Here is a 27,551-nt window from a genome sequence, read left to right on the forward strand (position 1 = left end):
AGCCCTCGATGCCACTGCGTCAAGACGACGACGAGGCAAAAAACAAGAAAGCATCGATCGAGTGCATTACCGAGCACTGACAAAGAGTTCACAGTAGGTTCAGGTAAAGAAAGGCCACGGGTGACACTTAACTTTCCTTGATCTTGACGAGCTTCTCCTCCTTCCTGAACGACTCGGCCCCTGTGGTCGCGGATGCGACAGAGGCGTCGACGAACCTCTTGCTCCCGTCCTCAGAGGCCGTGTCGCAGTCCTGCCGGGTCGAGGAGCTCCGAGGAATATGGGTGTTGCTGATTTTCCCAAGTCAAGTGAATAGGTTTTCTTGAAATCTTTCTGGTCCCCACCAAGTCCAGAGAAGGCTGGTAGAAGTTTCTAGTTCTCGCTGGCATATTTTTTAGAGCACTTATCTAGACATGCACATTTGAAGCTGTCAGGTTTTGATAAAATTTCCATACAGATTTCAACCACTAGTACTTAATCTTTTGGTTCCATCTACAAGTTGCTGAGAAATGGTAAAAATGAAATATATAATAAGATATGGCATGGACCATCTTTATAATTACGAAGCTAGAAATATCTGCTTTATACTGAAGGGACAAGGCAAATGCCATTATTATTATACCATTAAATGAACATACATTCCTCAGTTGTGATGCTCTGTCCACTTTCATAGCAAATTGTGCCAAAGTAAGTAGGCTATCTTTCATGAATATAAAAGAGCTCTCTCCTAGAAGAAAAAAGTGATTTAAACAGAATTAGTCACATGACGATTGGTCCACATTCCAGATTCATAGCTGTGCCACCTGATTCAACGACGAGAAATTCATCATCGATCTTTGCGGCAAAGTCTTCATCAACCTCCACCTAGTGCACAACTCTAGGATGGAGTAAGGTCGTGCTACTGCTGCTGCAGCTGACTCTTGATCGCTCGGCTTCATCTCCATTCCAGTTGATCTGTCAACCCTTCTCCTTTCCAAACAGCTGCTCAATAAGATCACGGCAAGGCTTCAGGTCGTCCTCAATCCGTGTCCTAGCCAGCTTACCAAGCAGCTCATTTAAGCTTCAGCTTCTCTCTCCATCTTCTACTTTGTGCTAAACTTCATTGGGTTTAGATGATCGTCCTAATTTGGATCAGATGGTTTGTCATCCTCATCTGCGCTTTGACTCTCAAGCAGTTTCTTTAGCTTCTGCTCCAAGATAGTTGAAGGCACCAACAATTTCGTTATCCAACTTTAGCCTCACCTTTGCCCCCCGAAACAAGCAAGTCTGTCCTTCCTTCCTCTGAAGAAAAATTGCTTCAGCTTCAGGCTTCAACGTCTGCATCTTCCATGGGAGACAATGTTTCCTCCAGTAACCCAACATTTTGTGTATACCTCATATGCTTCATTTTTAGCAACGAAATCTCCTTGCATGTCTTCCTTTAGCTCCATAAACCTCCACTTGTTTATAGCCACAACATCCTAGAACAAAACACAAGTCACAGTATGGTTGAAAAACAAAGAGCGCGTGAAGCAGCCAATAACATTTGAAGCTCTCAGGTTTTGAGGAAATTTCCATGCAGATTTCAACATCCTCACCACCAATACTTAATTTTCTGCTCCAATTCATCCTTCAACCTGCAGGTGATACAAGTTCAACAAAAGCTACAGTTTAAGCACTTTTATATAATTCTATCATGAAAGATGTTGAGGAATGATTTATACTGAAGGGGCAAGGCAAATGCCATTATTATACCACTAAATGAACTTACATTCCTCACTTGTGATTCTCTAGCCACTTCCATAGCAAATTGTGCCAAAGTATGCTACCTTTCTTGAAGATAAAAGAGCTCTCTCCTTGAAAAAGATAATTTAAACAGAATTAGTCACATGGCGATTGGGCCAGATTCCAGATTCATAGCTGTGCCACCTGATTCAAAGAGGTGATTTCATCATCGATCTTTGCAGCAAAGTCTTCATCAACCTCCATATAGTGCACAACTCTAGGATAGAGTAAGGCCATGCTACTGATGCAGCTGACTCTTGATCGCTCGGCTTCATCTCCATTCCAGTTGACCTATCAATAGAGGAACCCTTCTCGGCTTCTCCTTTCCAAATAGCTGATATGCTTTGTGCTGAACTTCATTGGGTTTAGATGATCGTCCTCATTTGGATCATATGGTTTTCCATCCTCATCGGCAATTTCTTCAGCTTCTGCTCCAAGATAGTTGAAGCCATTGGCAATTTCATTACCCGACTTCAACCTCACATTTGCCTCCGAAACCAGCAAGTCCATCCTTCCTTCCTCTGAAGAAAAGCTGCTTCAGCTTCAGGCTCAACATCAGCATCTTCCATGGGACACCATGTTTCCTCCAATAACCTAACATTCTGTGTATACCTTTCATATGCTTCATTTTCAGCACCAAAATCTCCTTGCATATGTTCCTTTAGCTCCATAAACCTCCACTTGGTTATAGCCACAACATCATAGAACAAAACACAAGTCACAGTATGGTTGAAAAACAAAGAGCGCGTGAAGCAGCCAATAAGCTTTTTCATAAGTGGCTTCTTTGTTTGGAGAGATTTCAGAAAATGTTGGGGAAGCTGTTTTGCAAGACAACCAACTTTGATGCTGAACTGGGGAAGCGGCGCGTGGATGGGGGCATAATCATCGCGATTTGCCGTTGGGGAGGACGAGGGCAGCCTCGGCGGGCGCAGACCTGATGCATAGATGGGGACAGCGACAATCTCGGGTGGGAGCAGTTGGGAGGGGTGATGGCGTATGCGTGCCGCTGGTCGAGGGAGGCCATGGCACACACGCTGGACAGGGGATGGGGTGGCGGAGAATGCGCAGGCGGGGGCTTGCGTGCGGGGAGGGGGCGCGACGCGTGGTGTAGAATCCCCGATGGAAGGCGATTCTGGGCTTCCATCCAAGGCCCGGGCGTGAGGATCTCGGATGTGGACGGGGACACTAGCTTGTCGGCGAGGATGGTTGGAGGTGCGGGCATGGCGATGCTGGGAGGCGTGGTCGGCTTCGCTGGGACCATCCATGGAGCAAGGCCTTGATGGAGTTGAGCCACTCCGCCTCGGTCTTGAGGATGGACTCCCGGGGCACCACAGTCGTCTGGTGGTACTGCACTCCGCGCACCAGTATTAAGAACTCAGAGAAACGAAGGGGGGCGATCGAGTTGTTCGTGTAAACTGCAGAGCAGAGCCCAAAAGAACAAACCTTCTTGAGCGAGGCGAGGCGGTCCACGGTGAGGGTGTCGGCCTGGACGGCGCCGCAGTCGAGCAGGACCTTGCAGATGTGGAGGCTGGGGGAGGCGATCTCTATGGTGAAGACGAACTCGGGCGCGGCGGTGACCACGTGCACGTCATGCCCCGCGGCGACCAGGTGCCTCACCACCTGGAGACGATGGGGTCAGGAAACGGTACGTGCCGGCACCAGGCAGGCAAGCCGCAAGCGGGCGGAGGGAGCTGCGACGGACCTCGAGGGCGCGGGTGGCGTGCCCGAAGCCGTGGCCGGTGAAGTAGTAGGCGAACACCAGGTGCTGCGGTGGCGCGGTCACCTCGCCATCGTCGTCCACGTCCTCGTCCTGAACCCTCATCCCCAGGTACCGGCCTCCGCGATTCGAGTCGGTGATCGACACTCAGTTCCGCTCCGCTCCGCTACTACTCTTCACTCTCGCTCGACTGGGGAGCGGCCCCGAGCAATCTGCTACTTATCATCACATCGCCATCGAGCCTATCCGATTCGGAGCAGGTAGGGGGAGGCGGGGGGAGTAGGATTGCGTGCGTACCAAACCTCCGCCAGAGACAAACTTTGGCTTGCTCATGCTTGCGACGGCGGATTGCTCGGGGCCGCGCGCGGGGGATTGAGCTCGGGACGAACGGTTTGCGGCGGAGTGTTCGGAAGTCGCGACCGTCGCGGCATGTGCGGGTTCAGGTAGGGATTGCTCGGAGCCACGACAGACGGATTGCAGCGGACATGGCTCTCGCGGTGGTTTGGGGAGGCGAGGTTTGTGGAGGTTGGGCGGGCGGAGGAGGGGGCGGGGGCAGTCTACAGTAAGCACTTAATAGTTAGTAGAGATGAATTGAATACCAATGATAAATGTTGTTCTGGTTTGCTACGATTGAAGCCCGCGAATTAACCATAGTACCGTAAACAAATTTTACAGGGGGACACTGCAATATAGTTTATTAAATCCATCACTTCAATATAATTACTTTTCCTTTTTTTGATCCATATGATACATTACAGAAAGATGGCCAGAATAAGAAGAGATATCATTTTTCCAACTCTTCTTAATAAAATGATGTGCATGTCTCTTGCACGAGAAGAAAGAAGAGATATCATTCATGGCGAGGATGACCATCTAAATGACAAACTCAGACGACTTTATGCTTCTTGTGATAGGTGAATATTGAAAGAGGAAGCGACTACATGGTAAAAGGCATCAAGGTTCAATTTCTGGATATGAAGTTTATGGTCACAGTACAGAAGAAGGCGCTATAAGGTTATATTATGGTATTTTTGTTGAAAATATGATATACCCTGAGAAGTATTTTCGACGATGCTTTTGGGTGAGTTTCTGTCTTTTCAAAAGGATAGCTAAAGTTGTTGAGCATGATGACTATTTTCTTCAGGAAGAAAATGATACCAGTGTATGTGGGCTTTCATGTTTATAGAAGGTAACAACAAAATTAAGGCTACATTATAATGTTTCAATAGATTATGTTGATGTGTAAGGATTGGTGAAATCACTGATATTGAGAGTCCACGGAAAATTATCAGGACTATTTATGAGGTTTTTGGCAAGGAATAACTTAGAGCTATAAATGGAGATAACACAACTAGACTACTTAATTGTCTAAATAACATAGTTCCAGGTATGTTTGGTAGCATTGATAGTATGCATTGGAAGTGGAGGAATTCTACTGTGGTCATGTGAAAGAACCGACTCTTATATTAGAGGCAGTTGTGTCTACCAATTTATGGATATAGCATGCCTTCTTTGATCTACCGAGGCAAACAATGCTATTAATGTTTTTGCATATATCGCCCCTTTTATCGACTTGCTAACGATCAAGCCCTAGAATTCAAGTATAAAATTAGCGAGCATAACTATGATATGGGCTACTACATAGCAGATGTGATTTATCCTTCCTGGTCGACATTTGTGAAAAGTAAGAAAGTTCCGGCAAATGTGAAGTACCAAAATTTTAATAAAGCTCATGAGTCACAAAGGAAAGATGTGCCAAGATGCATTATGGGCTACAACAATCCTATCTAGGATGACATTCAACATAGACCGACAGGATTTTGGCGTCAACCTTCCATCCATCTCAATGGAATCAGAGACGATTCCATAGAGAGAGGGCCAGGGTCATGGGCGTTGAGTTGGTGAGGTGGGAGAGAAGACACGGGACAGTGGCTCATGATCGGCATGGTCGATAGAGACTGATGTTTTAGATAGCGAGCTAAATAACATAACTTTTTGCTGCTAAAAAGGTTGTACCGGGCGGCCGCTATAGTTGGTTATTTAAAACTAAAAGTCGCATAGAGGGGGTGAATAGGCAAAATCTGAAATTTAACACTTAATACAAAAAACTTCGATCCCAGGTTAACGTTAGAATAGAAATATGAATAATCGAAGTAAGGGAGAGGTGTTCTTCTCGCTTAGAGTTGCTCAAATGAATGTGGAATTACTTGGGAGCAACTCAATATGATACGGAATCAAGCATAAGCAAGAGAACAAGAGAGAGGGGAGAGGAAGGAGTAAATTGCAAATGAAGATCAAGCAAAAAGAACACAAGTGATTTGTTTTCCGAGGTTCGGCTCTGAAGAACCTACATCCCCGTTGAGGAGTCCACTAAGGACGGATCTTTTTCAACCCTTTCCCTCTCTCAAACGGTCACCAAGACCGATCGAGTTTTCTTCTCTTTTCGAAGAACACCAAGTCTTGCAAGGACCTACACACAAAGAACAGAGTCTCTTTCTAGCTCGTTACAACTTAAGAATGAGAACAGAAGAAAGGAAGAAAGCTTAAGAACACAAGAACCAAATGAAACACTCAAATGAGTCACTCTACAAGTCATTATGATTCTCTGGCTCGATCTTGATGGATTTAACGTTTGGGAGGAGTTGGAGGTGCTTGGAGTTGTTGCAAGTATTGAATGTGAATTTGGTGTAGCTCTTATGTCTTGAATATACTAGTTGGGATGTAAGTATAGCACCCAATAACCCATATAGCCATTGGAGTGAATGAACATTTACTGCACAGTCAGGTGGCACACTGGACCACTTATTTTGTAGGTCCGGTGCACCACCGGTGTACCACCAGACCAATCCGGATAGCCAACCGCCAATTGTCAAGTTTTAGCCCTCTTTGCGTAAGAGGTCTAGTGCACACTGGACCAATCCGGTCTGGTGCTCCTAGACTCAGACCATTTTTGGAAAACTTGTGCATTTCTTCTCCAATTTGATTTATCTAACTCAAAAGGTGTTTCTAAGACTTAGACAAACATATTGAGTGGCAAACCAACTAGTCTAAGTTAGGAAACTTAAATTTTTTATTTTCTCTAACTCTTTTTCTGTTTTGGCTCAAACTAGCTCTAAAAAAGTGAATTGCCAAAGCTGAGTTATCCAATTTCTTTAGATGAGTCAATTAGCTCCCTAGGGGCATTTAGAAATTATCCAAACTATGGAACTATTGCTAGTTCATTTATTCCAAGATTTACCTCTTTTTGGTTGGAACCTGTGAATCAAAGACTCATCAAACTAGTTAGTCCGTATAGTTGTGATGGTCATCAAACATCAAAATCAATGTAGAAAATGGTTTAAGGTCATTTCTAAGAGCACATAGAGGGCGGGGGTGAATAGGTGATCCTGTAAAATCAAATACTAAATAGCACAAACTTGGTTTATAAATGTTAGAAAGATTGAAGCCAGGTTGTTAAAGCTAGAACTCTTCACTTGATTGTTCCTTTAGAGTGAGTATTGAACTATGGAACAATATCACAAGTGATTAAGCGAGAACTCGAGAGAAGAAACCAGTCACACAAAAGATGGCACAAGAGACTCGGTGATTTTATCCTGTGGTTCGGCCAATGTCTACTCCACGTTGTGGTGACCTCCTTCGATCAAGGATTGCACTCAATCCCTCTTAAGTGATCCAACGATAAACCTTGAGTACCACAGTTTTCTTCCTTAGTAGTCTTTTCCCGTTTGCGAGGAATCTCAACAAGTTGGAGCCTCTCGCCCCTACAATGTTTGATCACAAGAAAAACACAAGAGTAAGGGAGGGAAAGCAACACACATAAAACTAGAATCGCAGCATACACACGCACACAAGCCAAGATGTGAGCACAAAACACGACGCAGGGAGTTTACAACTCAAACAGTGCTCAAATCCTTAACACAATGATCCGAGTGCATGGTGGCGAAGTCTAGGCGTCTTAGAATGTTTAGTGAATGTTTGGGTGTTTGCTCCAAGCGCCTAGGGGTCCCTTTTATAGCCCCAAGGCAGCTACGAGCCGTTGGAGATCCAATTGGAAGGCAATTCTTGCCTTCTCTCGGGTGGCGCACCGGACAGTTCGGTGCACCACCGGACATGAACAGTAGTTGTCTGGTGCCCGATCTCCTTCCTTATCAGGCGCAGCTGATCGTTGGACCTTTGGTCCCGTTGGCGCACCGGACACTGTCTAGTACACACCGGACAGTCCGGTGTGACTAACTGACCATTGGCGCGGGCCACGCGTCGCCCGCTGATTGCATTGCCGACCGTTGGCGCGGACGCCTTTGGCTCACCGGACAGTCCGGTGCACCACCGAACAGTCCGGTGATTTTTAGCCGCGGCACCCTCGGCGAAATCCCGAGAGCGACGAGTTCGTCGCCGGGCCAGCCTGGGCACCGGACAGTCCCGTGCACACCGGACAGTCTGGTGCACCATAGGCTGCTGGTTTGGCTGAACTCAGTCAAATCTTCTCCACTTTCTTTTAATGTTTTTCCTAGCACTTAGGTAAATATTTTAGTATAAAAACAATTCACTAAGGCTAGAAACATACCTTGATTCTCGCTTTGCATCTTCTTTAGCACATTTGAATCAAAGTAATTTGTGTTGGGCATCTAATCACCAAAACATTTATAGAATTGGCCCAAGGGCACATTTCCATTTCAATCTCCCTTTTAAAAACCTCCATAGATACTAAACAAACGAGCGCTCCAATGTAGAAAGATAAAAGACGGTCATGTGAAATTAGACCTGATCATGGGCCACCTGACCCGACCCGCACGAAAAAACCCGGCCCGACCCGATCAACGCAACAGACGGTTACGGGCCAAATTTTTTGACCCACAATAATTCAGGAGCCAAGTATGAAACACGATTTTTTGACAAAAACTCGTCCCGACCCGAAAAAACTTGAGCCAAAGCTAAAAAACCTGACCTAAGCCGAAAACGCTCGACTCGACACATCAAAAAGGGAAGCACGTGCCGACTCGACCCGACACTAGGCTCGGGTCGGGTATGGGCCGTGCTAAATGGTCAGTGACCCGACATTAACCTGACCCGATCTCAATCCGACCCAACGTTTTGAACAAGTCTATGTGAAACTTCCATCTGTTCACATCAAAGATGGGGCAACCTTCTATTGGTGCAGCATATCCGAGTCACCGTGGATACTGCCATATTTGTCTATATTTTTAAGGTACTGTCGGCGTTTCGAGACAGGGGGGTCCCTAAGCCGACGAGTGAGTGTGCTGCGTGCCCCAGCCCAGATGGGTCGAGCGCGTGGGCGAGCGCGAAGGGGGGAGAGGCGAGGCGGCCGGAGCCGAGCGTGAGAGAGGTGGAAGTCCCGCGGCCTTCGTGTTCGTCCCGCGCCCAGGTCAGGTGCGCTTGCAGTAGGGGGGTTACAAGCGTCCACGCGGGTGAGGGAAGCGAGCGGCCCCAAGAGAGCGCCTGTCCCGTCCTCGGTCCCGCGCGGCCAACCTTCTCTGAGAAGGCCCTGGTCCTTCCTTTTATAGTCGTAAGGAGAGGATCCAGGTGTACAATGGGGATGTAGCAGAGTGCTACGTGTCTAGCGGAGGGAGAGCTAGAGCCCTAGGTACATGCCAATGTGGCAGCCGGAGAGATCTGGGCACCCTGCTGGCGTGATGTCGTGGCTGTCGGAGGTGCGGCGGAGCCTGACGGAGGGACAGCTGTTGGAGCGGTCGAGTCCCTGCTGACGTCGTCCTGCTTCCGTAAGAGAGCTAGGGGCCGCCGTCGTCATAGAGCTTGTGGAGCGCCATCATTGCCTCTCTGGCGGAGCTGGCCGGATGAGACGTCGGTCTTGTTCTCCGTGACCCGAGTCGATTCGGGGTGGGATGATGATGGCGCCTCCTGTTGACGTGGCGGTCTGTGCCCTAGGCAGGGCGACGTGGGGTTTCCTCCGAAGCCGAGGTTGAGTCTGCCTTCTGTTGCCGTGGCCGAGCCCGAGCCAGGGGGTCGGGCGAGGCGGACGTCGTTCAGCCGAGGCCAGGGCGGAGTCCGAGCCCTGGGGTCGGGCGAGGCGGAGTTTCGTCGTCTTCCGGGTCTTAGCCCGAGTCCGAGCCCTGGGGTCGGGCGGAGCGGAGTTTCGTCGTCTTCCGGGTCTTAGCCCGAGTCCGAGCCCTGGGGTCGGGCGGAGCGGAGTTCGCCGTCTTCCGGGTCTTAGCCCGTGTCCGAGCCCTGGGGTCGGGCGGAGCGGAGTTCGCCGTCTTCCGGGTCTTAGCCCGAGTCCGAGCCCTGGGGTCGGGCGGAGCGGAGTTCGCCGTCTTCCGGGTCTTAGCCCGTGTCCGAGCCCTGGGGTCGGGCGGAGCGGAGTTCGCCGTCTTCCGGGTCTTAGCCCGAGTCCGAGCCCTGGGGTCGGGCGGAGCGGAGTTTCGTCGTCTTCCGGGTCTTAGCCCGAGTCCGAGCCCTGGGGTCGGGCGGAGCGGAGTTCGCCGTGGCGCCTTTGGCAAGGCCTGATTGCCTGTCAGACTCACTCTGTCGAGTGGCACTGCAGTCGGAGTGGCGCAGGCGGCGCTGTCCTTCTGTCAGACTGGCCAGTGGAGCGGTGGAGTGACGGCGGTCACCTCGGCTCTGCCGGGGGCGCGTGTCAGGATAGAGGTGTCAGGCCACCTTTGCGTTAAATGCCCCTGCAATTTGGTCAGTCGGTGTGGTGATTTAGTCAAGGTTGCTTCTGAGCGAAGCCAAGGCCTTGGGCGAGCCGGTGATGTGTCCGCCATAAAAAGGGGGCCTCGGGCGAGACGGAAATCTCTCGAGGTCGGCTGCCTTCGGCCGAGGCTAGGCTCGGGTGAAGCGTGATCGAGTCACTCGTGTGGACTGATCCCTGACTTAATCGTGCCCATCAGGCCTTTGCAGCTTTATGCTGATGGGGGTTACCAGCTGAGAATTAGGCGCCTTGAGGGTACCCCTAATTATGGTCCCCGACAGTAGCCCCCGAGCCTCGAAGGGAGTGTTAGCACTCGCTTGGAGGCTTTTGTCGCACTTTTTTGCAAGGGGACCAGCCTTTCTCGGTTGCATTTCGTTCCGATGGGTGCGCGCGAGCGCACCCGCCGGGTGTAGCCCCCGAGGCCTCGGAGGAGTGGTTACACTCCTTCGAGGTCTTAATACTTCGCTTAACGCTTCGGCTGGTCTGGTCGTTCCCTCATGCGAACTGGTCGTAGCCCGGGTGCACGGTCGGGGCCCAAGCTCTCGGGCTGGTATGTTGACGCTGTCAACGATTTGGCCGGAGCCGGTTTTTGCGAGAGCAGCCCCCGAGCCTCTGCACAGGGCGAGAGGACGATCAGGGACAGACTCGGCTTTTTACATACGCCCCTACGTCGCCTTTCCGCAAGGAGGAGGGGGGGAGTGCGCCATGTTACCCTCGATGGGCACCGAACATGGTGTCTCCGGTGAGCTGCAAGCGGGTAATCCGAGTGGACGTCCGTGCCCCGTTCGTTGGGGGTCGGCTAGGGGCCCAGAGGCACGCCCAAAAGTACCTGCGGGTGATTTGCCGGACCCGGTCCCCTGGCGACGGGGTCCGAGGGCTCGATGCCTCCCTCCGATGGGATTCCGTTACAAGATCGTTCCCGCTGGTCTCGGAAATGTCCTAGGGTACCTCGGGAGCGCAGCCCGAGCCTCGGTTATGTATCGAACGTACCCCTGGTCATCCCTCGCTCGGTGTCTGAGGCGACTGTGAACCCTTCGGGGGCCAGCCTTCGAACCCCTGATCAGTAATGGGCGCGGAGCCCGAGTAGCCTGAGGCGGCCATGGAGCCCTTCGGGGGGCTGGCCTTCGAACCCCTGACCAGTAGTGGGTGTCGGGCCCACGCGATCTGAGGCGACTGTTGAACCCTCGGGGGGCCAGCCTTCGAACCCCTGATCAGTAATGGGGGGCTCGGAGCCCAGTTCCTTCGCGGAGAAGGATCCCTTTCGGGGTATCCCCCTTTCCCGGTCCCTGTTGCAAGAGATAGAGAAAGAGGAAAACGGAAAAGGATACGAAATCGGACGACGTGGCGTACCTTTTCTGACGCGGTTATTACGGCGAAGGTGAAGCGTCGCGCGCTCCTCCTGCCAGAAGCGCCGCGTGTCCCGCCGCGGAGTTAATGCGACGGGGCGAGTGGTTGGCGGGGCGGCCGTTGCGCGCGTGCGATCCGTTCGAGGAACGGGTCACGGGTGCACCGTCTTCACGCCGTGAGAGGAGGCTCTCTTGCTGTCTCAGGATGGGACGTGAGCCTGGCTGACAACGTGACCGCTGCGCCCGCCCGCCTGCCACCGCTATTACTGCCGGCCCACTCTCGGTCGCTTTGACCGGCGCGCCAGTCTGGCGCTGTTGGGTCGCCTCGAGTCGTGGCATAGGCTTCGCAACCGAAGAGGCGCGATGGTGGCACAAGTGGCGGTGCGGTTGCTTGCATGCAGCAACTGGCGCGCCGGTTGCTCGACGCGTGGGCCTGGGTTCCAAGCTGGCGTGTCAGAAGTCGGAGAAGCGCGTCCATCTGGCGCGGTTGCATGCCGCCTGCATGGCTGCCCGCCCCTTCTGCCTGTTGGTCTGGGCGAAAATGGGGGGTCGCCTGTAACCGCTGGACGGTCGTGCGCACCATGCGCGGCGGTTTTGGCTTCTTCTGCCCTGAGCTGGCTTGCATGACATGCGGGACCCAGCCCCCGAGTCGCAGGGGAGGGCCTTGGAGCATGTTGGAGAAGACTCGGCCCGCGGCGCCTGGGGGCGCACGTAGGGGGAGTTGCCTTTAAAAGGAGGGGGGCTCCTTTCGTAAGGCAACCATGTCTTCTTCCTCCCTTAAGCGTCGGGTCTTCCCATCTTCCAAGCCCCCGGATGGGGGGTATCCGCCGCCTTTCTGCCTCCTCGTTGGAGGAACGCAACTCCATGGGAGTTGGTACCTCTCAGCCATCGTTCGGCTTCAAGGATTTTCATCAGCCGGCCCGACCGTACCCCCATGCCGACGATCACCCAGGATGGGGACCGCCGGTTTCTAGGTGGGGAAGAGCAAGCCAGGCTGCGATCTTGGTCCCACCCTCAGCTTCAAGGATGTTCATCATCCCCGCTGGGGCGGGAGCCATGCTGAGCCGGCGCTCTACCTTCCGCGTGGGTCCGCGGGTCGCCCTTTCCCGCGGCGTTTGGGGGTGGAGGCGCTCGCTGGCCCTGCGGACGGCGCGGACTTCGATAACGAGGGGCTGAACGACGGCGGGCGTCGTCACCTCCAGCGTGTCGGAGTCGTCGGCCGGGCTTCCGGCGGCCCCTCCTGCCGGAGGGTGGCCGCCGCATCGTGTGCATAGGAGGACCACCCAGGATTCCGCGCGCTGTTAGGGCGGCGTTCGTGTTCTGGGGTGGTCCTGCTTTTGCACTGGGACGGCGCCCTTGCGCAGAGGCCGGCGCCCCACTCGTCTGGGAGGATTTGAGTGGGGATCTGCCGGGGGGCTAGTGTCCCCTGCCATCGGCGCCGGTGCGGAGGCGGCTCGAGAAGTCCTCGTCACCGACGGGATCACTGCCACCGCCCGCGCCCCGGGCCACCGCGCCGGCGTGCTTGTCCTCGCCCCTCGAGCGTCGGCGGGGGCGGGGGCAAGATCGCAGCAGCGCCGACCCACTGTTGCCGTAGTCAGGACGGGCGGCGGCGAGCCGGCCATCGGTCTTTTGTGGCTCCGCAGGCCTTCCCCATGGAGTGGGGTCGTTCGTACCTGCGGAGGGGGGGAACCGGAGTTCCGTTGGTAGTGGCATCTCGTATGCCAGTGAGTTCGTTCATTGTGGCTGTCGAGGCCTGAACGTGTATGTAATTTTGGCACGGAGCCGTCTTTTTTCCTCCTGTTTCGAGCATCTGGACTCTGTCGGTAACAGGGATGTTTGTGTGAGCGAGAGTTGCTTTTCGCGGAAGGGACGAGTGAGGTATCCGTATCCCAGAGGCGTGGGAATCCCTCGGCTCGGTCGGCCTTGCCGCTTACGCATACTTTCACCCGTCCATGAGGCCCTGTCCCCGACTTAGTCGAGAAAGCTTGAAAGACTGCTTCGGCAGGAGAGCTTCCGAACGTGATGACTCGTTCGGTCCACGGAGTCGCTTTGTCCGAGCGCAAGTTACTTATCGCAGAAAGGGACGAGTGAGGTATCCGTATCCCGGAGGCGTAGGAGTCCCTCGGCTCGGTCAGCCTTGGCTGCTTACGTGTACCTCGTCGTTTCCAGGGTCCGCTTTCCGAAGTAGTCAAGAAGCACGAAAGAAATCCTGCCAAAAAGAGATCCTTTTTCGAGGAAAAATTCGACGCAGAGGGGGTCTCCCCCCTTTTAGCCCCCGAGGGAGGGTCGGGCTTTGCCGAGGCTAGGCCGACCCTTCCTTGACGACTAAACTTTGCGTAGGTGCGAGGTATATGAACAACTTGAAAACATCTTTAAGGGTAGAAGTGACGTAGCTGTTTGATGTTCCAAGCGTTGCCGTAGATCTCGCCTTGATTGTTGGCCAGCTTGTATGTTCCGGGCTTCAGAACTTTGGCGATGACGAATGGCCCTTCCCAGGGGGGCGTGAGCTTGTGCCTCCCTCGGGCGTCTTGTCGCAGCCGAAGCACCAGGTCGCCCACCTGGAGTTCTCGGGACCGGACCCCTCGGGCGTGGTAGCGTCGCAGGGACTGTTGGTACCGCGCCGAGTGTAGCAAGGCCCTGTCCCGAGCTTCCTCCAGCTGGTCCAGCGATTCCTCTCGGCTAGCTTGGTTGCTTTGTTCGGTGTAGGCCCTCGCCCTCAGGGAGCCGTATTCCAGGTCAGTGGGCAAGATAGCTTCAGCCCCGTAGACCAGGAAAAACGGCGTGAAGCCCGTGGCACGACTCGGCGTCGTCCTTAGGCTCCAGACCACCGAGGGGAGTTCCTTCATCCATCGCCTGCCGAACTTGTTGAGGTCGTTGTAGATCCGAGGCTTGAGCCCTTGTAGAATCATGCCGTTGGCACGCTCTACTTGCCCATTCGACATGGGATGAGCCACGGCGGCCCAGTCCACCCGGATATGGTGATCCTCGCAAAAATCCAAGAATTTTTTGCCGGTGAACTGGGTGCCATTGTCGGTGATGATGGAGTTCGGGACCCCGAAGCGATGGATGATGTTGGTGAAGAATGCCACCGCCTGCTCGGACCTGATGCTGTTCAGGGGTCGGACCTCGATCCACTTGGAGAATTTGTCGATGGCGACCAGCAGGTGCGCGTAGCCCCCGGGCGCCTTCTGCAAGGGGCCGACGAGGTCCAGACCCCATACAGCGAAGGGCCAGGTGATGGGTATTGTCTGCAGAGCCTGAGCGGGCAGGTGTGTCCGCTTCGCATAGAATTGGCACCCTTCGCAGGTGCGGACAATTCTAGTGGCGTCAGCCACCGCCGTTGGCCAGTAGAAGCCTTGCCGGAAAGCATTTCCAACAAGGGCTCGGGGTGCTGCGTGGTGGCCGCAAGCCCCCGAGTGTACTTCTTGCAACAGTTCCCGACCTTCGGCGATGGAGATGCATCGCTGGAGGATGCCCGAGGGGCTGCAATGGTAGAGCTCCTCTTCGTCGCCCAGCAAGACGAATGACTTGGCGCGTCGCGCTACCCGCCGAGCCTCGACTTGGTCGAGGGGTAGCTCTCCTCGACGGAGATATTGCAGGTACGAGGCCTGCCAATCTTGGTCTGGCGTGGCCCCGCTCTGCCCTTCCTCGACGTTCAGAGCCCCGCCCTCGGGGGCCGAGGGTACCTCGGGCTGGGCTGAGGGTACCTCGGGCTGAGCCGAGGGTACCTCGGGCTCGGGCGAGTCGTCGAGCTTGACGGAGGGTTGATGCAGATCCCGGGAGAAGACGTCCGGGGGACTGTCGTTCGCCCCGAGGCTATCTTGGCCAGCTCGTCTGCGGTTTCGTTGTAGCGTCGAGCGATGTGGTTGAGCTCGAGCCCGAAGAACTTGTCTTCCAGGCGCCGAACCTCGTCGCAGTAGGCCTCCATCTTCGGGTCGCGGCAGTGGGAGTTCTTCATGACTTGGTCGATGACGAGCTGCGAATCACCGCGGACGTCGAGGCGTCTGACCCCTAGCTCGATGGCGATCCGCAATCCGTTGACCAGAGCTTCGTACTCAGCCACATTGTTGGACGCCGGGAAGTGGAGGCGCAGCACGTAGCGCACGTGCTTTCCGAGGGGCGAGATGAAGAGCAGGCCCGCGCCGGCCCCCGTCTTCATCAGCGACCCGTCGAAAAACATGGTCCAGAGCTCCGGTTGGATCGGAGTCGTCGGCAGTTGGGTGTCGACCCATTCGGCCACGAAATCCGCCAACACTTGGGACTTGATGGCCTTCCGAGGGGCGAACGAGATCGTTTCGCCCATGATCTCCACCGCCCACTTTGCGATCCTGCCCGAGGCCTCTCGGCACTGGATGATCTCCCCCAGGGGGAAGGATGACACCATAGTTACCGGATGGGACTCGAAGTAGTGTCGCAGCTTCCGCCTTGTCAGGATCACAGCATACAGCAGCTTTTGAACTTGTGGGTAGCGGATCTTAGTCTCGGACAGCACTTCGCTGATGAAGTAGACCGGCCTCTGAACGGGCAATGTATGCCCTTCCTCCCGCCTTTCGACCACAATCGCGGCGCTAACCACCTGAGTGGTCGCGGCGACGTAGACCAGGAGGGTTTCTCCGTCTGCCGGCGGCACCAAGACTGGCGCCTTTGTAAGGAGCGCCTTCAGGTTGCCGAGGGCTTCCTCGGCCTCAGGGGTCCAAGCGAAACATTCGGCCTTCCTTAAGAGGCGGTACAGAGGCAGACCTCTTTCGCCGAGGCGTGAGATGAAGCGGCTCAGGGCCGCGAGGCATCCCATGACCCTCTGTACCCCTTTTAAGTCCTTGATGGGTCCCATGCTGGTGATGGCCGCAATCTTCTCCGGGTTGGCTTCGATGCCTCGCTCGGAGACGATGAACCCCAGGAGCATGCCTCGGGGTACCCCGAAGACACACTTCTCAGGATTGAGCTTGACTCCTTTCGCCTTGAGACACCGGAATGTCACTTCAAGGTCGGAGAGGAGGTCGGAAGCCTTCCGTGTCTTGACTACGATGTCATCGACGTAGGCCTCGACTGTGCGACCGATGTGTTCGCCGAACACATGGTTCATGCACCGCTGGTACGTCGCGCCTGCATTCCTCAAGCCGAACGGCATGGTGACATAGCAGTACATGCCGAACGGCGTGATGAAAGAAGTCGCGAGCTGGTCGGACTCTTTCATCCGGATCTGGTGATACCCCGAGTAGGCATCGAGGAAGGACAGGGTTTCGCACCCAGCAGTGGAATCCACGATTTGGTCGATGCGAGGCAGAGGGTAGGGAACCTTCGGACATGCTTTGTTGAGACCAGTGTAGTCCACACACATCCGCCATTTCCCCCCTTTCTTCCTCACAAGCACAGGGTTGGCAAGCCATTCGGGATGGAATACCTCTTTGATGAACCCTGCCGCCATTAGCTTGTGGATCTCTTCGCCAATCGCTCTGCGCTTCTCCTCGTCGAATCGGCGCAGAGGCTGCCTGACGGGTCGGGCTCCGGCCCGAATATCCAGCGAGTGCTCGGCGACATCCCTCGGTATGCCGGGCATGTCCGAGGGACTCCACGCAAAGACGTCGGCGTTTGCGCGGAGAAAGTCGACGAGCACTGCTTCCTATTTGGGGTCGAGCCCGGAACCGATCCGGATCTGCTTGGTGGTGTCGCCGCTGGGGTCGAGGGGGACGGCCTTGACCGTCTCCGCTGGCTCGAAGTTGCCGGCATGGCGCTTCACGTCTGGGACCTCCTTGGAGAGGTTCTCCAGGTCGGCGATGAGGGCCTCGGACTCGGCGAGGGCCTCGGCGTACTCCACGCACTCCACGTCGCATTCGAACGCGTGTTTGTACGTGGGGCCGACGGTGATGACCCCGTTGGGGCCCGACATCTTGAGCTTCAGGTAGGTGTAGTTGGGGACGGCCATGAACTTCGCGTAGCATGGCCTCCCTAGCACGGCGTGGTAGGTTCCTCGGAACCCGACCACTTCGAACGTCAGGGTCTCCCTTCGGAAGTTGGAGGGTGTCCCGAAGCAGACTGGGAGGTCGAGTCGCCCGAGGGGCTGGACGCGCTTCCCAGGGATGATCCCGTGGAAGGGTGCAGCGCCTGCTCGGACGGAGGACGGATCGACGCGCAGAAGCTTGAGGGTCTCGGCGTAGATGATGTTGAGGCAGCTGCCCCCGTCCATCAGGACCTTGGTGAGCCTGACATCGCCGACAACGGGGTCGACGACGAGCGGGTATTTCCCCGGGCTCGGCACATGGTCGGGGTGGTCGGCCCGGTCGAAAGTGATGGGCTTGTCGGACCAGTCTAGGTAGACTGGCGCCGCCACCTTCACCGAGCAGACCTCCCGGCGCTCTTGCTTGCGGTGCCGAGCCGAGGTGTTCGCCGCATGCCCTCCATAGATCATGAAGCAGTCGCGGACCTCGGGGAACCCCCCTGCTGGGTGTTCTTCGTTCTTGTCGTCGTCGTGGGCCCTGCCACCCTCGGCGGGTGGCCCGGCCCTGTGGAAATGACGCCGAAGCATAACGCACTCCTCGAGGGTGTGCTTGACGGGCCCCTGATGGTAGGGGCACGGCTCCTTGAGCATCTTGTCGAAGAGGTTTGCACCTCCGGGGGGCTTCCGAGGGTTCTTATACTCGGCGGCGGCGACAAGGTCCGCGTCGGCGGTGTCGCGTTTCGATTGCGACTTCTTCTTGCCTTTCTTCTTGGCGCCGCGCGGAGCAGACGCCTCGGGGGCTTCTTCCGATGGGCGGCCCTGGGGCTGCTTGTCCTTTCGGAAGATAGCCTCGACCGCCTCCTAGCCAGAGGCGAACTTGGTGGCGATGTCCATCAGCTCGCTCGCCCTGGTGGGGGTTTTGCGACCCAGCTTGCTCACCAGGTCGCGGCAAGTGGTGCCGGCGAGGAACCCGCCGATGACATCCGAGTCGGTGATGTTGGGCAGCTCGGTGCGCTGCTTCGAGAATCGCCGGATGTAGTCCCGGAGCGACTCCCCCGGCTGTTGCCGGCAGCTTCGAAGGTCCCAGGAATTCCCGGGGCGCACGTATGTGCCCTGGAAATTGCCAGCGAAGGCTTGGACCAAGTCGTCCCAGTTGGAAACCTGCCCCGGAGGCAGGTGCTCCAACCAGGCGCGAGCAGTGTCGGAGAGGAACAGGGGGAGGTTGCGGATGATGAGGTTGTCGTCGTCCGTTCCACCCAGTTGGCAGGCAAGGCGGTAGTCCGCGAGCCACAGTTCCGGTCTCGTTTCCCCCGAGTACTTTGTGATAGTAGTCGGGGGTCGGAACCGGGTCGAGAATGGCGCCCGTCGGATGGCCCGACTGAAGGCCTGCGGACCGGGTGGTTCGGGCGAAGGACTCCGATCCTCCCCGCTGTCGTAGCGCCCCCCACGCCTGGGGTGGTAGCCTCGGCGCACCCTTTCGTCGAGGTGAGCCCGACGGTCGCGTCGATGGTGCTCGTCGCCGAGGTGGCCCGGGGCCGCAGGCGCGGTGTTGCGTGTGCGCCCGGTGTAGACCGAGGCCTCCCGCATGAATCGGGAAGTCGCGGCATGAGGTTCCGAGGGATATCCTTGCCTCCGGGATGCAGTGCTCTCGGCCCGCCGGGCCGCAGCGCCTTCCAGGAGATTCTTGAGTTCTCCCTGGATTCGCCGCCCCTCGGTGGTTGACGGCTCCGGCATCGCGCGGATGAGCATCGCTGCGGTCGCCAGGTTCTGACCGACCCCGCTGGATGCGGGCGGCGGCCTGATCCTGACGTCGTTGGCGACGCGGTGCTGGAGACCTTGGGGCAGATGACGTATTTCTCCGGCCAGGGGTTGGCCCACCCATGCCTGTCCGACGTCCCGACGGATCGGCTCAAGCGCTCCTGTTCCCTCGTTGAGCCTGGCCTGCGCCTCGCGGACTTGCTCGAGTTGTGGGTCGTAACCCCCCGCCGGAGCGGGGACCACAGCTAGCTCCCGCGGGATGTCGGCGCGAGGCACCGGCCTAGGGAGATCACCATCCTCCGGCATGCCAAGATGGTTGCCTTCGGTGGGATCCCCTAGCTCGATGTGGAAACATTCGCGGCTTGGGCCGCATCTCTCGTCGCCAAGGCTGCGGCTTCCATCGGAACAGTCGGATAGACAGTAGTCACATGCGGTCATGAAGTCCCGCACGGCACTGGGGTTGCCAAGTCCGGAGAAATCCCAACCGATGCTGGGATCGTCATCTTCCTCGGACCCAGAGGGCCCGTAGGTCGAGACGTCCGTCAGTCGGTCCCAAGGCGACCGCATACAGAACCTCAGTGGGGTTGCACTCGCCTCAATGAGAGCGCCCGCCAAAACGAGGTCGTTTGGCGGGTTGAGGCCGAGTCGAAATGACGCAAGATGGGAATTAGTCGTTACCTTTTGGTCGACGAGGAGCGACGTAGTCACATCGGGGACTGGTTGCGCCGTCATCTCTGGTTCGAGGGCGACGTCCTGCAGGCTTTCCGCGAGCGCGCCGGCGTCGTCTTCTTGCTCGGGGTCAGCGTGCCGCGGGGGGACGGCGCTTGCCTCCGTCTCGAACGCGAGGTCGACGTCCGGCGTGCCTTCCGTCGGGGCGTCGGGGGCGTCGATTCGCTCGACGGCCGGCGAAGCGTGGCCTCCCGTCTGGCCTTGACGGCCCCGCCTCCTCCTCCGTTGGCGGGGGAGAGAACGGAGCGAGCCCGAATGTTGCTCTTCCACCACGCGGGGTAGACGTCGTCGATTCCGCCGCCGGCGGGCGGGTTGTCGGCCGCCATTGTCGTAGTCGCGCGGCGGTGGAAGAAGTGTCATGTCGTAGCTGCCGTCGAAGGACATGAACTCAAGAGTCCCGAAACGAAGCACCGTCCCGGGCCGGAGAGGTTGCTGGAGACTGCCCATCTGGAGCTTGACGGGGAGCTGTTCGTCAGCACGCAGCAGGCCCCTACCCGGCGCGCCAACTGTCGGCGTTTCGAGACAGGGGGGTCCCTAAGCCGACGAGTGAGTGTGCTGCGTGCCCCAGCCCAGATGGGTCGAGCGCGTGGGCGAGCGCGAAGGGGGGAGAGGCGAGGCGGCCGGAGCCGAGCGTGAGAGAGGTGGAAGTCCCGCGGCCTTCGTGTTCGTCCCGCGCCCAGGTCAGGTGCGCTTGCAGTAGGGGGGTTACAAGCGTCCACGCGGGTGAGGGAAGCGAGCGGCCCCAAGAGAGCGCTTGTCCCGTCCTCGGTCCCGCGCGGCCAACCTTCTCTGAGAAGGCCCTGGTCCTTCCTTTTATAGTCGTAAGGAGAGGATCCAGGTGTACAATGGGGATGTAGCAGAGTGCTACGTGTCTAGCGGAGGGAGAGCTAGAGCCCTAGGTACATGCCAATGTGGCAGCCGGAGAGATCTGGGCACCCTGCTGGCGTGATGTCGTGGCTGTCGGAGGTGCGGCGGAGCCTGACGGAGGGACAGCTGTTGGAGCGGTCGAGTCCCTGCTGACGTCGTCCTGCTTCCGTAAGAGAGCTAGGGGCCGCCGTCGTCATAGAGCTTGTGGAGCGCCATCATTGCCTCTCTGGCGGAGCTGGCCGGATGAGACGTCGGTCTTGTTCTCCGTGACCCGAGTCGATTCGGGGTGGGATGATGATGGCGCCTCCTGTTGACGTGGCGGTCTGTGCCCTAGGCAGGGCGACGTGGGGTTTCCTCCGAAGCCGAGGTTGAGTCTGCCTTCTGTTGCCGTGGCCGAGCCCGAGCCAGGGGGTCGGGCGAGGCGGACGTCGTTCAGCCGAGGCCAGGGCGGAGTCCGAGCCCTGGGGTCGGGCGAGGTGGAGTTTCGTCGTCTTCCGGGTCTTAGCCCGAGTCCGAGCCCTGGGGTCGGGCGGAGCGGAGTTTCGTCGTCTTCCGGGTCTTAGCCCGAGTCCGAGCCCTGGGGTCGGGCGGAGCGGAGTTCGCCGTCTTCCGGGTCTTAGCCCGTGTCCGAGCCCTGGGGTCGGGCGGAGCGGAGTTCGCCGTCTTCCGGGTCTTAGCCCGAGTCCGAGCCCTGGGGTCGGGCGGAGCGGAGTTCGCCGTCTTCCGGGTCTTAGCCCGTGTCCGAGCCCTGGGGTCGGGCGGAGCGGAGTTCGCCGTCTTCCGGGTCTTAGCCCGAGTCCGAGCCCTGGGGTCGGGCGGAGCGGAGTTTCGTCGTCTTCCGGGTCTTAGCCCGAGTCCGAGCCCTGGGGTCGGGCGGAGCGGAGTTCGCCGTGGCGCCTTTGGCAAGGCCTGATTGCCTGTCAGACTCACTCTGTCGAGTGGCACTGCAGTCGGAGTGGCGCAGGCGGCGCTGTCCTTCTGTCAGACTGGCCAGTGGAGCGGTGGAGTGACGGCGGTCACCTCGGCTCTGCCGGGGGCGCGTGTCAGGATAGAGGTGTCAGGCCACCTTTGCGTTAAATGCCCCTGCAATTTGGTCAGTCGGTGTGGTGATTTAGTCAAGGTTGCTTCTGAGCGAAGCCAAGGCCTTGGGCGAGCCGGTGATGTGTCCGCCATAAAAAGGGGGCCTCGGGCGAGACGGAAATCTCTCGAGGTCGGCTACCTTCGGCCGAGGCTAGGCTCGGGTGAAGCGTGATCGAGTCACTCGTGTGGACTGATCCCTGACTTAATCGTGCCCATCAGGCCTTTGCAGCTTTATGCTGATGGGGGTTACCAGCTGAGAATTAGGCGCCTTGAGGGTACCCCTAATTATGGTCCCCGACAGGTACTATTTGGAACGGAGGAGTTTTAGAGTTTATTTTCACAGAAAAAGCGCAGGAAACGGGAAAAAATCCCGTATCCCAAAGGAGACCTAAATATATTACTATTGAAGCGAATTTTTACCATCTCTACTACTTTAAAGCACTAGTTTCGTGTGTCGTACGTCACGTGTGAAGCGTGTAGGTCTATCCCAACTAACAGACTGTTACACCATAGATGTGCCATGTGAAACCACCCAAGCCCAACATAATAGAAAGCCACACACATCACAACACTTCCACATAGTACCACCTCGCTAGGTAAAGGAGGACGTGCGATCGAGCAAGCTAAAAAAGGGTCGGGCTCCTTTTTAACTCATGCTTTTCTCGACCTTTTGGCTAAGACAAATTACTCATCTCGATCTTTTGTTACTTTTCTCCATTCTATACAACATAACAAATGATTATAACCATACCTTCGGCTTTAAAATCAATAAAACGACGGTAGAGAGGGAACACAACTTCGTAGGCAAAGCGAGTCAATTCACTCTAACTTAAAAAACGTCCGTATGCATGGCACTATCCCCTATTTATACTCGAGGGGGTACAACTCCAACAAAATTACAATCATGCCCTCATGCCTATACGTATGTGCTACAAAGTTGACCAGCGGTATTCTTGTCTTTTTTTTATCTTTGTATTCATGTTGAACAATTCTAGAGGGTTTGGCCATGCTTTTGCTGGCTTTGCTTTTGGATGACGCGTGCATGCCGCTAGACCAACGTCTCCGCGTGCATGCCGCTAAACCAAAGCTCGCAGCTTCTTAAGGTGGCTACATGTCATCTTATATGATGGTGGAGTTCGGCATTTTGGACCTATTTGGTTCGTGGCTAACCACGCCACACTTTGCCTAAGGTTAGTCGTTCAAATTGAAGAACTAACCTTAGGCAAAAAAGTTAGGCAAAGTGTGGCAAGTTATCCTATTAAATCTGAAACAGACTCGTAAATAATTGATAAATCAATGCTTTAAGGACCTTCCAATATAGACTCCCAATAATAATATTATTTGGATCATCGTTCGTCTCCCCTTCCCTCTATTCCCTCTCACTCGTGCCACTATTAACCCTTTATGGGCTAGTTTGGAAGCTAAAGGGTAATTAACCCAGTGAAAAATACTAAAGGGGAAGATTTCCTTGTCACTTTACTTCCCTGTCAGAAAATACCTCACCGTGATAATTACCCGGTGGCTGTTTGGTTATCCCACGGTTCCTGAGAGAATTACCGAGTGGTTGTTTGCAAGAGAACCGTACAGGTCCACTACCAGCACACACAAAAAAAAACCACAGCGGCTATCTGCTCCACCGTCACTGGAGAGTGGAGAGATCTATGGAGAGATGACGACGGCGACCTGCGGGTGCGGACTGCGGGAGCTGGAGAAACGAGCAGCGACGGCGAAGAACTAGGATCAGAAGAGTCGCAGAGAAGGACTGGATTGACCAGGCTCTTGAGTGGATCAAAGTCCGATTCTCTCTCCTGAGTGGATGATACGAGCGGAGGTCAGCCACTCAGCCCTCACCTGAGGAGCCGGAGTTGCTAGCGCGCGGACCCGAGGTGACACCGATGTCGGAGGTGACGCTGCGATGACAGAGGTGGCGGCGTACGTGACGAGAGAAGACGAACCGGGGATAGCCACCTGACGTCCGGTGACCGGGGATGTTTCCACGCGGGATTTGGGCCGAGACCGGGCCAATAACTCTGCGAGGCTACCTTCCAAACATGCTAGTGCCGTACCCGTGAAAAAATCCCGCGTGGGCCGCCGACACAGGGAAAAATGCGAATTCCACGCGAGGAAGCAGGCTGCCAAACTGGCCCTATATAGTGCACCTATTTGAGGTACTGTGCACGGGTAGAGATGCTCTTACAAGCAACATCATTCTCCTCATAGGAACGACGACATGTGCGGGGTCGGCGACGACCGCGACAGCCTAGCTAACAACGTTGCATGCACGAGCATGAAGGGAGCGGCGGCACCGGCACCGCAGGACGTCCCCATGGTCTGTCTCATCAGTCTTCCGTCTCAGTCGCGGGGGCATCTGCATCTCATATCAGATTTTAGATTTTACAGGCAAAACGCGAGTTTGCTGCTGGCTGCTGACTCGTACCAGGTCCAGGTTACAGAGCAAGAGAAAACAGAGAGGAACAGGAACAAACAGACAACAGAGTGAGTGAGTGAGTGAGTGGCAGAAACCACCATGCACCTACTAGCCACGACATCCACCTTACTCTATCTAATGCTTAGCCTTCGGCCTTGATCCGAAGAAGATAAGGGGGGAGAACATAGCCATGAGGTCAGAGATCATCGCAATCCGGTCGCCGCCGTAGGATGATGGGGTATCCCTTGAGGGTCCGCGTGGTGGGGAAGAAGACAATCCTGTCCTCCTCGGCTTCCTCCCAGCTGTTTGTTGGTCAAGAATCCAATCCAATCAGAGCGAGCGGCATAGCATCGTTCCGACTTCCGAGCACACACACACACAGAGCCGCCTCAAGAGACAGCCGGCGGGAGAGAATAAAGAGAAGGACGGCTCACCTAAAGCGCGTGACGAGGTGGTGGAGGAAGACGGAAACCACCACCCGGGCGAGCTCGTAGCCCGGGCACAGCCGCGGCCCGCCGCCGAACGGCGTGAACAGACTGGCCCCTTCCGCGCTCTGCAGCTTGCTCTTGCCCTGCACACGCGAAACGGGACGGGAGCCACATGAGCTCTCTCCTTCCTAGATTCTCTTGTCGATCATATATAAATATCTATCTTCTCATAGAAAAGAAGAGCATGAGCATGCCACAACATAGCAAATTGTGTTTTCTAACGAGTGCACCTGCTGCCATCTCCAAGGGTCGAAGGTCCGGGCGTTCTCGTAGTGGTCCAGGCTAAGGTGCACGGCTCGGAACGACGCGAAGATCTTGCAGCCCTTTGGGATCACGTAGCCTAGACAACAGATCAACAGAAGATAAGAGAAGAGAAGAGACTGCTGTAAACGAACGGGTTGGGGGAGGCTCCAAGAAGAAGAAGAAGAAGACGACAGTTAACAGTTTGTGTTGTAGAAGCAAACCTTTGAAGTGGATGTCGGTGTTCGCACGCCTGAACACCCCGCTGATCAGGTTGGCCACGCGCAGCGTTTCGCTTATCACCTGCACAGACGGGACGGGAGCACATCCGGCTCTCTGCTCAAGCTGTTCTTTTTTTTTTTCAGGAGGAGGAGAGAGATGTCTACTACTGCAAAAGAATGGAGATGCTAGCTAGATGGAAGGCGATCTGAAGAAAACCGGGGATGGACTCCATCCAGACTGCTTACGCATTGTGTAAACGGCATCGACTTGTAATCGCTCCATTCCAGAGCTTGGCCTTTGCCTTTTACCCCTCTGATGCTGTCGTGCTCTTCCTGCAGATCCAGCAAACGTCTGGAATAAATATATATATTTTTTTCCACATGTTCGAAAGCAAGTTCTTGGCATGTTGCTGTTGATGGGGGTGAGAAGGAATAAAGAAAGGCACTTTGTTTTATGGAATAAAAATTCAGCAGTAGTAGTGTGTAGCAGATCCATTCTTTTGTGGACAATTGTTTTTAGGTAAAATGGAAATAGGCAACATCACATCAGCACCTATTGCAGGATGCTTGGAGAATCAACAAAACTGACAGATGAACTAAAAAAAACAGAAGCCGGGCGCAAGCCAGTTCAACTGATGTATGACAGGTTAAGGTAATCTACTTATTAAACTATAAAAATATCATCGTATTACGAAATCAAGTTGACGTATCCTTCCTCCCCAATGCCCAAGCCAGTTCAACTGTCGGCAGTCCCTACCACCCACACGTGCGCAAGGAAAGAATTGTGCTAGTAGCACACGGAATTTCTAATTGCCAAGCAAATCTCCCATGATTGATGATGATTCCTAGTCGGGCGGATGTACCTTGAGCTGCGCCAGTGCGGTGGGTGTCTCGGTGAGGAACTTGACGGCGAGCGTCATGAGCACGGAGGTGGTCTCGTACCCAGCCACCAGCAGGGACAGGCAGAAGTCCACCATCTCCTCCACGGAGAAGCTCCCGCCCTCCGCTTCGAGGAGCTCCTCCACCATGTCCTTCTTCTCCCCGTTCTTCTTACTGGCGCCACAGTCGTCCTCCGCCTTGTCGTCCATCCTCTTCCTTACCACCTCCCGAAGAGCTCCGGCCACCTTCTTCCTCGCCTGAATCGGGTAGGAAAGAAAAAAAACGCATCTTTATTACATCGATCCGTTACGGTAGAGACTGGGGAAAAGGAGGAGAGGAGAAAGGCAAAGGGGCGAGCACCTTGAGGGCCTGGCCGTAGACGGTGAACGGGAGGAGGGAGGCGAAGGGGAAGGGGATGGAGAAGAAGCCGTCGACGAGCTTCACGTACTCGCGCCGGACGCTCTCGGTCCACGGCCCAGGCTCGATGCTGACGAGCTGCCACACGGTGAGGTTGAAGGTGATCTTCTTGGCCTCGTCGAGGAGGCGCATGGCGCCGGCGCCGGGGCGGTCCCAGCCCCTCATGGTGGCGAGGACGAGGCGGTCGATGTGCGCCAGCAGCGGCGGCGAGGCCGGGCGGCCGAGGCGGGTCAGCGTGAGCGAGTGGAGGCGCTTGTGCGCGGGGCCCGAGGTGAGCAGCAGCGACCGCGGGCCCAGCAGCGTGGCGATGGACGACGGGTAGCTGCAGCTCACGGCGCGGCCCTCCGCGGCCAGCAGCAGGCGGTTGAAGGCCGGGTCGGCGGAGAACACGGTGCGCTCGCCGAACACGTGCGTCGTGAACACCCCGCTGCCGTGCCGCGCCACGCGCTCGTCGATGAACGGCTCCGGGTTCGGCGACTTGTACGCCGCGATGAGCCGCAGCGTCTCCCCGATGAGCGGCAGCCCCGTGCTCCCCGGCGGCAGCCGCGCCGACGCGGACCGCCGCCGCCCCGCCGCCGCCCGCCAGACCACGAGCAGCCACCCCAGCGCCGCGGCCAGCACGGCGCCCAGGAGGAACAGCGGCGGCGGACCGCCCGCGTCCATGGCAGTGGCGCCTTGGGTTGGGTGCGGAGTGGGGAGTGGAGCTCGTGCGCGTGTCGGGGAGTGACAGATTGTGTGAGTGATGCGCTGTTGCCAGAGATAAGAGATTCTTTGGCACCACCAGCCACACAAAAGTGGAGGATGTTGGTGGAGGTATTTATTAGACCGACTCGAACGAAATCTATAAAGTATCCTATACACTATAATTAAATAACATTTCTCTTTTCTATAGGCTTTAGGAATAGATATAATAACAGGTTGCAAGCATGCTTAATATTAGGATTGAGGAGAGAAGAAGCGGATAACAACTAAGGAAATTTGTAAAATATGTATAAAATATTTGAGGGTATAATAA

The 27,551-nt window shown here is 55.9% G+C and overlaps 1 protein-coding gene, 1 long non-coding RNA gene and 1 pseudogene across 3 annotated transcripts; 1 reads left to right on the forward strand and 2 right to left on the reverse strand.

The window, feature by feature from the left end:
* Positions 1-556: 556 nt before the first annotated feature.
* On the reverse strand, positions 557-3,452 carry LOC103654333 (uncharacterized; annotated as a pseudogene). The gene is made up of 3 exons (XR_002269243.2): positions 3,205-3,452; positions 1,748-3,108; positions 557-1,613 (listed from the first exon to the last, which is right to left on the reverse strand). The product of XR_002269243.2 is annotated as an uncharacterized protein (transcript).
* Positions 3,453-24,217: 20,765 nt separating this feature from the next.
* LOC100272666 (uncharacterized) lies at positions 24,218-27,204 on the reverse strand. The gene is made up of 7 exons (NM_001147124.1): positions 26,480-27,204; positions 26,104-26,376; positions 25,487-25,573; positions 25,244-25,322; positions 25,010-25,119; positions 24,726-24,862; positions 24,218-24,593 (listed from the first exon to the last, which is right to left on the reverse strand). Exons 1-7 carry the CDS (start codon positions 27,197-27,199, stop codon positions 24,488-24,490), a joined length of 1,512 nt encoding a protein of 503 aa, NP_001140596.1. The 5' UTR covers positions 27,200-27,204; the 3' UTR covers positions 24,218-24,487.
* On the forward strand, positions 25,115-25,700 carry LOC103654334 (uncharacterized). Its single transcript, XR_566030.2, has 2 exons — positions 25,115-25,292; positions 25,385-25,700. It is a non-coding gene; the product is annotated as an uncharacterized lncRNA (long non-coding RNA).
* Positions 27,205-27,551: the final 347 nt, after the last annotated feature.

The sequence above is a fragment of the Zea mays genome, chromosome 4, assembly GCF_902167145.1.
Source record: "Zea mays cultivar B73 chromosome 4, Zm-B73-REFERENCE-NAM-5.0, whole genome shotgun sequence".
Lineage (NCBI taxonomy): Eukaryota > Viridiplantae > Streptophyta > Magnoliopsida > Poales > Poaceae > Zea > Zea mays.